Raw genomic sequence first — 13113 nt, 5'->3', positions numbered from 1 at the left:
CCAACAGGTTTAAAATTAATAAAGCATATGAGTGTTTATTTGGGGTTTAAGAGCCACAGGACCAGCCTGTAATAGTCAGAACCTGGAAGCAACCTAGATGTCCTTCAACCAAAGAACGGATAAAGAAAATGGTACATTTACACAATGGAGTAATAGAGTACTACTCAGAAAAAAAAAAAAGACATCTTGAAATGAAATTTTCAGGCAAATAGATGGAACTAGAAATGAGGTAACCCAAACACAAAAAGAAAAATATGATATGTACTCATTCATAAGTGGATATTAGACATAGAGCAAAGGATAACCAGCCTACAATCCACAGCCCCAGAGAAGCTAGGAAGCAAGGACCCTAAGAGAGACATACATGGACCCCAGAGAAAGGGAAAGGGATAAAAATCTCCTGAGTAAATCGTGAGCATGGGAGGGAGGAGAAAGAGGAGAAGAGAAGGGTGGAGAGGAGAATATGAGGGATCAGGAAGGTTCAGTTGTGGGAAAGAACAGAGAAGCAGAACAATGAATGAGATACCTTAATAAAGGGAGCCATTGTGGGCTTAACAAGAAATCTGGCACTAGAAAAATCTCAAGGGATCCACAAGGATGACCCCAACTAAGGATCTAAGCAATAGTGGAGAGGGTACCTTAAATGCCCTTCCCTGATAATGATATTTATGACTACTATAAATGCCATTATAAAGCTGATGGAAGTAGAAGCAGAGATTCACAACTAAGCACTGAGCTGAACTCCTGGAATCCAGTTGTAGAGAGGGAGGAGTGATAAGCAAAGGGTCAAGACCATGCTGGGTAAACCAACAAAAACAGCTGACTTGAGCACGTGGGAGCTCATAGAACTCAGTCTGACAGCTGGGGAAACCTGCATAAGACTAAACTAGGCCCCTTGAAAATGGGTGTCAGTTGCGGGCCTGGGCAGTTTATGGGGCCTCTGGTAGTGGAACTAGTATTTATCCCTAGTGCACAAATGGACTTTGGGAGCCTGTTCCCTATAGAGGGATACTCTCTCAGCCTGATACAGGGGGACAGGCCTAGGTCCTGCCCCAAATGATGTGACAGACTTTGATGATCTCCCATGAGAGGCCCCATTCTCCCTGAGGAGTGGATAGGGGGTTGGGGGGAGAATGGAAGAATGGAACAAAGAGGGAACTTGAGTTGGTATGTAAATTGTTTTTAATTTAAATAAAAATTAATTTTAAAAAAGAAGAGTATAATATCATATATTTGTAGTGAAGGACCATTATGTAAAGTAGCTTCACCAATACTAGACTCTATATTAAATGTAATAAGATAACAATAATTACTACAATAAAGCTGTCATCTGCAATTAAGCATGATTGTAAAGCTTATATCCTACAGATAGTGAGGCACAGGTAAGCACATTACTGATCTCAAAGATTAGATCAAAATACCAGAGATACAAATGTGTTTACAAATAACCTTTTACACTATCCCAGGGGATGATCCTTTGCAATATTAAGACTACACTAAAAGGAAGGATGAGTTTAGAAACAGAATTCTATTTTATACAGATTAATTAAAGTCTAAACTAAGAGATGGGAAAATTATAGTTTCTAAGTTAAATGGTAATTTTTAAAAAGCATAGATATATTAAAGTAATGACAGTCTTCAGAAACAAAACCACATATACTGCACAAGGTCAAGATAGTTGCTTTCTCTCAGTAAAGGTTGTGTCTGTCTTCTAAAGCCAGCTAGTCACAAACATGCTAGTTGTCAGTCACAAGATACCAGGACAAAATAGACAGAAAGATCGATATGAATCCATCATTGCCAGGGGGCAAATGGCTCACACCATGTCCAGTTTTGTATCCACAGCCAATGTTGGAAGCATACATGAAGGACAGCTCTGTTGTGTTTTATGGTAGCATCTGGACAAGATTGTCATCACAAGCATATCATATATTTTAAAAGAGCATTCAGCAATTTAAAATATGTATCAATAACAAGAAATAGGCCATGAATTTGAGAAAGAACAAGAAGGGGACACATGGGGGATTGGGGTATGAAAGGGAAGGGAAAAATGATGTGATTATATTTTAATCTAAAAAGTGTTAAAAATTAAATTGAATAAAAATTGAAACTCTTCATATGTATTTATACACATATATATATATATTTGAAAAACATCAAGAAATTCTATTGTATTCACCTCAAATTTCAAAAAAGAAAAAATATTGATGAAATTTACAAAATAAAAAGTACCCATCTCTAGGGTCTACCAAGATGGCTCAATAGTATTACCTAAAGACATGAGTTCATAAGACCCATAAGAACCAACTCCTGCAAGGTATACTATACATACACAAATACACAAGCAAAGAAATAAATGAAATATTTAAAAATTATATAACTTAAAAATTAAAATCAATATAATTTTCCTACGACATCATATATGCATTTAAACACACTAACTCAGTCAACTGCCATAAAACATCATAAAGTAGATGTTATAATTATCTACATTTTACAAACAAGTAAACTAAAAGAGAAAAGTTAATCTAAGGTAGAACAGGTGAACAAAGATTCCAAATTGGTCTGACTCTGGCCCTCCAAATCCTTTCTTTCCCAAGTTTGAATATTACCATGGTGGCCACACCTCTAGAGTGTACTGAGATTTAGGAACTCATTGATTAGACAATCAATAGTCTTTCTTTTAAGAAGTGTGCAGAGTACATCTGTTTGTTCAAAATATAAAGAGAATATTAACTAGAAAAGCAAATTGGCAGCCAGAATTGAGTCCAACCCTCATCTCCTACAATTTTCTCACTTTATGACATATACTAAGACGAGAAAAGTCTGCCTTTATTTAGTAATGATCTCTAAAACTTTGAGGATCAAATGAGATGACCAAAAAAGGGGAAAAATAAGAAAATAATAATTTTTTCATTCTTAAAAAAACAATATAATTACAGCATTTTGCCTTCCCTTTCCTCCCATCTATCTATCCTATGCCACCGCCCCTCCTCCCTCTCAAAATTATGGTCTCTTTTTCAGTTGGTATTGTTACACACACACACACACACCTAAATTTGTAAATACAAACTGCAACAATGATAAACTTTTAAAAGATAGGGAGGGGAAAATCAGTCTGGTAGCTGTGATTATGCTCACAGAAGCAAATTCTGAGAGCAGTTAAGTGGTATGGTCGGCTTGTTGTCAGTGGACAAGGGGCCTGGGTTCCAAGACCTCATCTGTAAGTTCACCACTTAGAATCTGAAACCCAATGTCTTTCGCTCATTATTCACCTCACAAACATGCACCAATATTAACTTTACTGGACTTAATAAAGTCTCCCTTCTATATTCAAATCCTCAAGCAGAGTTCTCAGAGGCAGATTTCCTCCTCCTCAGCCCTGGAGGCATGCTGGGTAGCTCTAGTTTTTCCTTTGGTTGTTATGGGGAGCACTCTGAGCCCCTGTGTAAGAAAACATGGATCTCTTGGAGCTGAGAGTGCTGGTAACAACAGATCAGGGCAGGGCTTGGGGCCACTGTAAGCACACAGGGCAGTTTCCAGGCTTCATGGCACTAATCTCTGGATTTCCAGCACAAAGGTGGAGTTAGGACTTTGTCTTCCCTCTATCTTTGCTTTTGTTTGTGCATTCCCCTGCTGTAGATCCCCTAAAGCTCTTAAGTGCCCCTTACATTCCTTATAGTAGAGAACAAAGGCAAATAAGTGATAATGTATCTTTGCTCAAGTGAAAAAATAACCACAAATACAAACCCTGTCCAACAGCTGGTTAACTTAACTAGCCTTTACTTTCTTATTGTGAAAATGCCAGTGGAGCCTAGCTGAGCCTGCTGGTACAGCCTATAATCCCAGCTACTGAGGGGGCTGAGGCAGGAGGATCATGAGTTTTGAGGACCATTTGGGGTTTTAAAAAGCAGGCCTGGTCAACTTAAAAAGAGCCTGTCTCATAAAAATAAATGCAAGTCTCCCAGAGCACATGGGAAGTGGTGGTGGTGGTGGGGCAGTGAATGGAGAGAGAAGTAGAAGAAAGGGAAGGAGAGGAAAGCATTGCGACTGGGAAGACTGAAGATTGAGTCAGGGTAGGAATATAAGACATGAGAGAGAGAGAGAGAGAGACAGAGAGAGAGACAGAGAGAGACAGAGAGAGAGACAGAGAGAGAGAGAGAGCAAACATAAAAGAGGGAACCATTGTTAGTTTAAAGAGAAAACTGAACCTAAAGAAAGGTCTAGAGACCTACAAGACTGCCGCCAACTAACAATCTGAGCAACTGTGGAAAGGCTACCATAAATGCCCTTCCCGGAGAGTGAGATCAACAACCAACTTATCCACCATCAGGGAGCCCTCATCTAGTACCTGTTGGAAACAGAAGCAAACACCCATACCTAAACACTGAGTCGAACTATAATCCAGATGCAGAGGGAGAGGACAAGACCAGGTTGCAGAAACACATAGAGACAGCTGACCTGAACAAGGAGGAGCTAACGGGCCCCTAGACTGATAGCTGGGAAGCCAGCATGGGACTGACTCAGGTTCCCCTGAATATGGGTCTCAGCCAGAAGGACTGAGCAGTCTAAGGGACCTCAGACAGTGGAACCAGGATGTATTCCTGGTGCACAAATGGACCTTGTGAACACATCCCCCATGGAGGGATACTGCCTTAACATACTGCCTAGTCCCTACTTCAAATTATCTGACAGATCTACATAACCCCACCTGGATGGCATTGCCCTATATGTGGAATTGGGGTGGGGGGATGGGATGGGAGGGTGGTCAGGGTGCATGTGAGGGGACAGAGAGGGTAAGAGGGAGGGAGAGAGAGAGAGGAGACTGGGATCAACATGTAAAATAATAAAATAAATAAAAAAAATAAATAAATGCAAAAGAAAGGGCACAGAAATGTAGTTTGGTGTAGCATACTTAAGGCCCCGAGTTAATAAAAATAACAAGAACATAAGTCAATTGAAGGGATTTCCCACCCCATCCCACCCCAATCTCGTTGGAATTATCAAGTTCAGACCTATGGAAACAAAGATGTAAATAGAAAGGGGATTCTACCCACTGCCTGAGGGAATTAGTAACCACCATTTTGCACCTCAGCCTGAGTGGACTGACTCACTACTGGACTTAAAGGAAAAACAGGGAGGGAACTTACTGAAACATGAATTAAGTGATGACAAGTAAGGAAAATGCCAAAGCTATCACAGCAGAAAGGAGGGAGGATTCATTCATAAAATACACAGATGAGTTCCTAATAAAATGCTGAGAGCTTTAATAAAGAAAGGGAAGAAAGCTGTGATCTACATGGATTCCACATACCGAATTCTGGAGGAAATCCCTGGAGATTGGCAATTTCTCTAGGTGTGAAATATCGCAGTTTAAGTGTTGACAACTTAGCAATCTTTTCTTCTGGAGGCAACTCATTAAGAGATTTGAAGACATTCTCAATCTGTTAAAATCCATGAGATGTTAAAAAATACTCTAGGACCAAACTTAGCATTAAGAGCAGTGAACAAGCAATCTGCTGGGACACATGGTAGCGGAATGTATAAGTGTACACCTCTATGCAACAGCTGTATAAATGGCTCAATAATAGCAACAGACATGGAAAAAGAAATGGCTCACATTAAACAGATCAGGAAACTAAGCCACATTAGTAAATATATAAATTAGAAAATTATAAAAACATATAGGAAACTGAGTCAACTAACAAAAGAAATTTCATAATGCTAACAAGAAAATCAGTAAGTAAAAGAATAACCTCACAGAAAAGAAATTGTGTGTGTGTGTGTGTGTGTGTGTGTGTATTAGCAACAAGCACAGTCTCTCTCAGTTGAACATTTAAGATTATTTTAATGTTCTTAAATTAAATATTAAAAGTAATGTTATTAAATGGAAAGTTTTAGTTTAAAAACATACATGGTACCTGCACATCCTCTGCGGTCTGTAACACTGAGCCTGTCCCTTCAATGTAGCTTCCATACCTGAAAAATGGACATGAATAATACATAACACCTGATGTATTTTAATGCCAAATATTTCTCTCTCTCCTGTGTGTGTGTGTGTGTGTGTGTGTGTGTGTTTGTGTGTGAGTCTGTGTGACTGCTTATGTATACATAGATGTGCATGTTCATGCATGTGTCTGAAGGTCCTAGGACACCTCTGGGTATCATGCAAAGTCCAGTGTTTGGAGACAGGATCTTCTGCTGGTATCAAACACACTAAATAGGTTAAGATGACCAGCCAGTGAGGCCTAGGGATCTGCTGGTCTCACTTCCTCAGAGCTGAGATTGTAGGCACATACCACCATGCCTAGCTATATTTGACATGTGTTCTGGGGTTCTAATGGTTCTAATGCTGGCCTTTGTGGCTATTAAAGACACTGTACTGACCCAAGAATCCACTTAGACCTTTTTCTAAAAAATATTTTAAGTGACAAAATATTTCTTGAATGACATACATTTATATTCTTCTGAAACAACTTTAATAGTATCACATAAATATACTTTGTAATTTAAAATAAGACAAAAGACATAATTCTATTTAAACTTCTCAGAAACTAAATGTGGCAGTTGAGCTATATAAACACCACTGAATGATGTATTAGCATTTTTGTATTAATTGTCATATATGCAATGTTACCTGTTAGAAAGTATACACTATTATTACAAAGGTCCCTGCCTCATTAAACCAAATGCACAGATGAAAACGTATTGCTATTATTTTTATAATGCCTGAATTATAAGTTGTCTCAGCATCAAAAATATCCAGCTCCCTAATACCACACAGACATGGTTCACTGACCCTGAGTTTAACTCTCACTAGTTCAGTATCCTTTTACTATCGTTTTCATTTAAGAATTAGTTTTAATCCAGATGGAGAGAGGGAGGACAAGACCAGGCTATATAAACCCACAGAGACAGCTGACCTGAACAAGGATGAGCTAATGGGTCCCAAACTGAGAGCTGGGAATCCAGCATTGGACCAAATCAGAACCCCTGGACATGGGTCTCAGTTACATGGCCTGGACAATCTAAGGGACCTCTGACAGTGAAACGAGGAAGTATCCCTGGTGCACAAAAAGGACTTTGGGAGCACATTCTCCATGGAGGGATACTCCCTTAGCCTAGAGGCAGGAGGGAGGACCTAGTCCTTACTCCAAATGAATTGACAGATTTTGATGACCCCTCCTGGAAGGCATCACCCTATGTGGAGTAGGGATAGGGGATGGGATGGGAGGGTGGTCAGGGGCAGGGAAGGGTGGGAGGGAGGGAAAACTAGGATCGATATGTAAGATAAAAATAAATAAATTAAAAATAAAAAAGAATTAGTTTTAAAATTGTATAAGAAATATAAAATATTTCAGAAATGAAAGGTAGAGTATTATTTTTCTGATGTTGCTAAGCTGTCTTTCCATCACATGAACACTCCCTTTTCACAGTAAGGACAATTTAAACTATAGACTAGAAAAGTACACCAAGGGAAAATAACTGTTTCACACTGCCTTTTCATATGTACTACACAGTTAAACATGTGTGTGCCATCTTCAGCAGAAGAGACTGCCACAGTAAGGCTTCTTTATGTCATCATTATTACAAAGGAGTATCAAGGTTGCTTTTTATTACTATTTTATGAGAGTCCTAAAAAGAATCTATTGGACTTGATAACAGACAACAGCTGAGTAGAGTCTTTTAAAGTAATAAATCCTTTCTCTTAGAGGCATGGGGCACATCATAAAATCAACCTGAGTCTACATAGCTGTAGGAAAACAGTTCCTTTTCCACATACTAAAAACTAGCAGGCAAAAAGACAGTTTGAACTGTCACATCACACAACTGCCTACCCAACAAATGAAGTTGAGGGGCATGTGTAAAATAGAGACAGCATCTTTAGGTTTTTTTTTTTCTAAAAAGCCTAATTTCCTCATTATTCTGTTTGTTCTTTTAATTGTCAAAATTTGTCATAAGTCAAGGAACAACCCAAAGCAAAACAAAAAATTTTCAACTATAGGTAACAAATAAAACCAAATAAAACAAATTATGATCCTCTTTTACCACAAACATAAAATATATTTTTACATTACCAAGACAATAATATCCAAAAAAGATTAGGAGTGATTGATTCATCTGTGTTCTCTTACGAAGAGCCCTCCAGATGTGCCTACTGACTGTTTCTGCCCCTGTGGGGGTGGGAGGGTCACAGACTTCACCTGCCCATGCACTGTTCCTTATAGCTTGTTCTGTGCAACTCTGCCTTCACTGCACACGGCACTGGGGAAACTACAGTACATAGGCCAGGGAAGGCTAGATACTGGACCCTCCATCTGTGAGATACAGGCAGGCCATCATCCCAACTGGGTAAAGACTTTCCAGGTATAGCGTGCTGGGGCTCAGGAGTACCCACACCCCTCTATGTAACCCCTCACCCATGCTCTGAAAGGAAATCCAAATGACTCACTGGTTCTCAAGAGTAAACTTTGGTGGAATCAAGTCACAGTTTGTGGCTGTGACATTAGGAGTATGGGCACTGTTGACATGGTAAAAAAAAAAAAAAAAAAAAAAAAAAAAAAAAAAGTTCTTTTATGTTCATCTCAAGAAGCAATCACCTTTGGAAGGCAGAACAGTACATTGATACCACAGGCTCGTAACAAAAGACACTAGATGGCCATGAGACAGATGTAGTAGGAGTTTTATAATCTTAGTAACTTTTGAATTTTGTAACATGAGAATATATTTAAAGGCTCATTTAAGTTTTAAATTGTAACTGGATGATTCGATTTTATTTCTTTAAACTAAAATATAATTTCTTTTGATATACTGATAGACCTCACTAGGTTTGAGGTGTCTTACAGAAAGAAAGGTGGTAAAATTACCAATTCACAAACTACAGAAATCATGTTAAGACAAGTAACTAAGCTGTACAAAGGTCCTTCACAAATGACTTTGTCTTCCATAAACACTTTCTGGGTGGTGCCCAGAATGTTCTGCATGAGGAATGTTCACTTGTGTTCTACTGGCAATTAGGAAAGAAGTCAGTCTAAAAGAAACATTTTATCAAACCCTTCTTGTTCTGAGAAAAACTAAAAGACAAGCTACAAAACATGATTTTTAGACACAAAATAGAGGGAATTGATTTCAAACTTACCCTTTGGTAAAGCACATGGACCTTCTGGAAGTGGGCTTAACAATATCTAGTAAAAGAGCATATCGAAGCAGTAACTTTGGTGGCAAAAAGTACTGATTTGTGTCCTCATCTTCAAGAAAATCTTTCAGCATCTGCACAGAGAGGTCGTTGTCCTGCTGGTGCTTCCTGTCAATTTCTTCTGCAGTTTCAAGCTTAAAAAGAATGGTATCTTTTCCGGAACACTGTGTGCTGCTGGTATCAAAGCAGGTGCTTGGTTCAGGTCTCTTCACTCTTAATATATTTTCTGCAACTACTGCATAGCTTTGCGGCTGTATAGTTGCAATTTTAGGAAATTCCAACAGTATCTGGCATTAAATTAAAAACAAATACAAACTGTCAAAAGTTTTATTTAATGATATGACAGACTTTGAAGACTCCCCAAAGGAAGTCCTCACCCTCCATGGGAAGCAGAAAGGGGATGGGATCGGGGTTGGTGGGGGAAACATGGGAGGATGGGAGAGTGCAGGAACTGGGAAGAACTGGGATTGACATGTACAACAAGCTTGTTTCAAATTTAAATTTAAAAAAATATCAAAAAAGTTTTATTTAAAATAAGAAATAAATCAATAGTGTCAACAGAACACATGGAAACCTTTTTAGCCTCTATAAGGTTGACATTAATTAAAAAGGCAGACATTGTGGTTTGCTTGTATTTTTATGAGTTATTGTCAGAAGTTATTAATCACACAGCTGCAGAGGACTTATTTCATGGAATTCCTGTTTGGAAGGCAAGCTTATTAGTGGGAAAGCTCACAAAATATAAACATAGAAGCACAACTGGAAAAGAAGTTTAAAAAGTAATGCTGGCATTGGAGAATGTGCACTGAACATTACCAAGCTCCTTCATTAAAAAGGAAATGCTGCAGCATCCTCAAGTGTAAAACAAAACTGCTTTTCACTCAGAGTACTTGGTCCCATGGGGAGGGGTGGGCAGTGGGGATGATTTGATTTGGGAAGTCATGATCTTGTATAAACTTCTATTTTAAAAATGAGAAAAATACTCAAGAAATTTTTGGTGATTAAGTCTTCCTTAATACACTTTTTGCATTGTTTCTGGAACTTTCCAGTACGAGAAAGACCACCTGTCATAGGAGTCAAGGCTGTAACTAGTTTTCACTAGCAGATTGCCTGGCTGTTGAGCTTTACAGGTGATGGCCATGCAGAGCAAAGTTCTTTGAGCCACTGAAACTCTGGTATCTTCTCTCATTTCTTATGAAAACACAAAATTATTCATCAAGAACCCCAACTTGGCAGTTGGGAATTTGTATAAGCAAATGATAATCATTACTACATTTTAGCCAATTAAGATAAGTAATATTGGCATCAGTGAAAGTATAATAAATATGTTTAAACAGGCCATTTTAAAGTCAGCACAAGAACAATTTAGCAGAATCAATGGCTTTAACTGGGAAGAGAAAATAACAAATATAAAAGTCAGTGGTCCTTGAAGTTATAGGGGAAAGAAGAATAATAATACAAATGATAATTTTTAATCTTACAAAGGTTTTTTTTTTTTTTAGTTTTAGTTTTATTTAGTTTAGCAAAAAAGTAAAGAGAGGAGAAAGATAAAAGCAAACACTAGAAGAAACAGAGGCCTGGCAATGGACATGAAGATGACCTGTATACTCTATAGGCACAGAAGCCCTAATAGTTACTGAGAAGAAACAGGCAGACTGAGACTCATTCACAAGTGAACAGTAGCAGCAGCAGCAACAACAACAACAAACCTGACCAGGGGCCTGAAAAGGTAAAGGCTCTGACTGAAGCTTTGCAATGAGAAAATATCGGAGCCTTGAGTTTGGAATACCAAGCTGCAAGCAAAACAGAAAAACAGAAAAAGGTTAGTTACCATATGAAATGGGGGGATTTGTAGCAACTTCAGCACTTAGCATAAAGAGGCAGACAGATATGAACCTCATGTCTGCCAGAGCAAATGCTGCTACTAATTTTTGGAAGACTTCTCTATAGAGGGATATAAGCCAGCTACATTGCTGCTCTGTGCCTTTCAATAAATGATGGTTATCCCAGCCAAGTCATGTATTTATGGGTCATAATTTACAATTAAGAAGAAATAAAGACATTTTGTATTTGTTATTGATAATATAATAGTAGTAAAGCATTAAATTCAAATATAGATATTCTTATCATTAATTTTACTTTTAAAGAGGATTTACCATACTCTAGAAGAGGCAATGATTTGAAATAAAGTTAAAAAAATCAGTTAGTTACACTGTCAGTTTTGACAACTTATATATTAAAAATTTCAACTAGATTTTCTTTTCATTTGTGGACAAAGAACTATATAATATAGTTAATGATGACAAGAAACTAAAAAGAACAATAGCAAATACAGCAACATTTACAAAATCAATCTTTCAAATAACAAGTGCTTTGATTTCTGACATAAAATGAAACCAGTGCTTGCAACCTAATGTCATGTAACAATAAGGAATTACAAATAATAGGTCCACTTTGCTTTCAGTCTTGGGTTACTTTAAGCATTGCTTCATACTAGGCACCTAATTCAGACATCTAAGACTCCATTCATTTTCAAAACTTGTAGTTCTTTATTTTCCAAAAGAAAAATGCATGAGATTTAATGAATCTATTTTATGTACAAGCAAATCAACAAGCATGCACCACATTCCTCAGAAAGTAAGAGCCATGTCTGGGCCAATTTAACACTTAGATGAAATATTAAAAATACATCTATTTTGTTTATAACATCAAATTCCCAGTGGGGGAAGCCCTTAAATGATCACTTATGTAAGGGTTTGTAATTGTGATACCTACGGAGGAAGGAGATAATAGAAACTCTTGATGCTGAAAGCCACAGGCTTCTATCGTTTGTATCAACAGCTCTCTGTAAAGAGAAAAGGAGTCAGAGAGAAAAGCTCCCAGCCCTTGCTGAGACATGGCATTCTTATATAACAACACACATAGCACTTCATCATCAAGAAAAACCCAACTTTACTCAAGCCACTTAGAGTCATTACTTGAGAAACTGCATTTTATTTTTTATTTATTTTTTCAATTTAGCAAATCTAATTTTTAATCTTCTATCATATATTACACCCTGACCACACTTTCCTTCCCCAAGTCTAAGACATATGCAAGACAAATGTATTTGTTTACCTTGTAGATGATACTTCAAAGCCTTTAACATTTTCTAAAAGAATATACTTGGGTAATTTTTGCAATCTAAAAATCAAAACAAACATAAATACAAATATTTCATTACCAAGATGTAAAAACAAAATCACAACTTGTGAAAAATGTGGGTTTAAGTAATTTTCTAGATTTTTTAAAAATAAATTTTAAGTCCTATTTTATTCATTTTCCCCAAGGCATGGTATACTTGAAAGCGTTTACAAGAGCTAACTTCCACTGAAGCACATCTCAACATCTGGCTTTCACAGGGCTTCCACACAGCACAGCTCAAGGGCTGTAGTTCAGCCACGGTGGCAGTGTTCACTAGCACTGGCAGCAACTGCATGACTAGAGTGAATGCGCAGAGGCAAGAAAACTTAGCTGGCTGCTGATGGTTTTGCCACTCACTACAGAGGAAAGCACGAAATTTTGAAAAATTTACTGTCATTTTATTAGCTGAGCTATGACAAAAGAAAGGTGCATGTAGCAACTGCTAATCTCTACAAAATGACAAATATTATACCCTTCCATACTCATATTTTCAAATTTAAGGTAACTTTACAAAAATCCACATTTTTACCTTGGGAGAATATCTAGAATATACAAGAAGCTATTAGTCCTTGGATCCGTCATATCCCCCTGTAAGCCAATTCTAAAAAAGCAAAGGAAACACAAAAAAGGTTTATCAAAAGTTTTATAAGATACCAAAAAGACTTACTTAACTAAGAGAACTTAAATAAGTTGATCTTCACCATAAGAAACAAAACAGAAAAGGAAGAAAAACA

General features: G+C 37.5%; 1 protein-coding gene across 4 annotated transcripts in view; it reads right to left on the bottom strand.

Annotated features, from left to right (window-relative positions):
- Trdmt1 (tRNA aspartic acid methyltransferase 1) overlaps positions 1-13113 on the bottom strand; it is a 47040-nt gene that overhangs the window by 1726 nt on the left and 32201 nt on the right. For 3 of the 4 annotated variants that reach the window (XM_051205854.1, XM_051205852.1, XM_051205855.1), the window contains 7 exons: positions 12909-12980; positions 12314-12379; positions 11972-12041; positions 10906-10989; positions 9140-9483; positions 5922-5979; positions 5315-5444 (listed from right to left, as the gene is read on the bottom strand). In XM_051205854.1, the coding sequence (XP_051061811.1) occupies positions 5315-5444; positions 5922-5979; positions 9140-9483; positions 10906-10989; positions 11972-12041; positions 12314-12379; positions 12909-12980 (824 nt within the window). The remainder of the gene's footprint in view (positions 1-5314; positions 5445-5921; positions 5980-9139; positions 9484-10905; positions 10990-11971; positions 12042-12313; positions 12380-12908; positions 12981-13113) is intronic. The other variant, XM_051205853.1, reaches the window with a different exon arrangement.

Source organism: Phodopus roborovskii, unplaced genomic scaffold (assembly GCF_943737965.1).
Source record: "Phodopus roborovskii unplaced genomic scaffold, PHOROB, whole genome shotgun sequence".
Taxonomy (NCBI): Eukaryota; Metazoa; Chordata; class Mammalia; order Rodentia; family Cricetidae; genus Phodopus; species Phodopus roborovskii.
The sequence above is the reverse complement of the archived record's forward strand: the minus strand, read 5'-3'. Positions and strand labels throughout refer to the sequence as shown.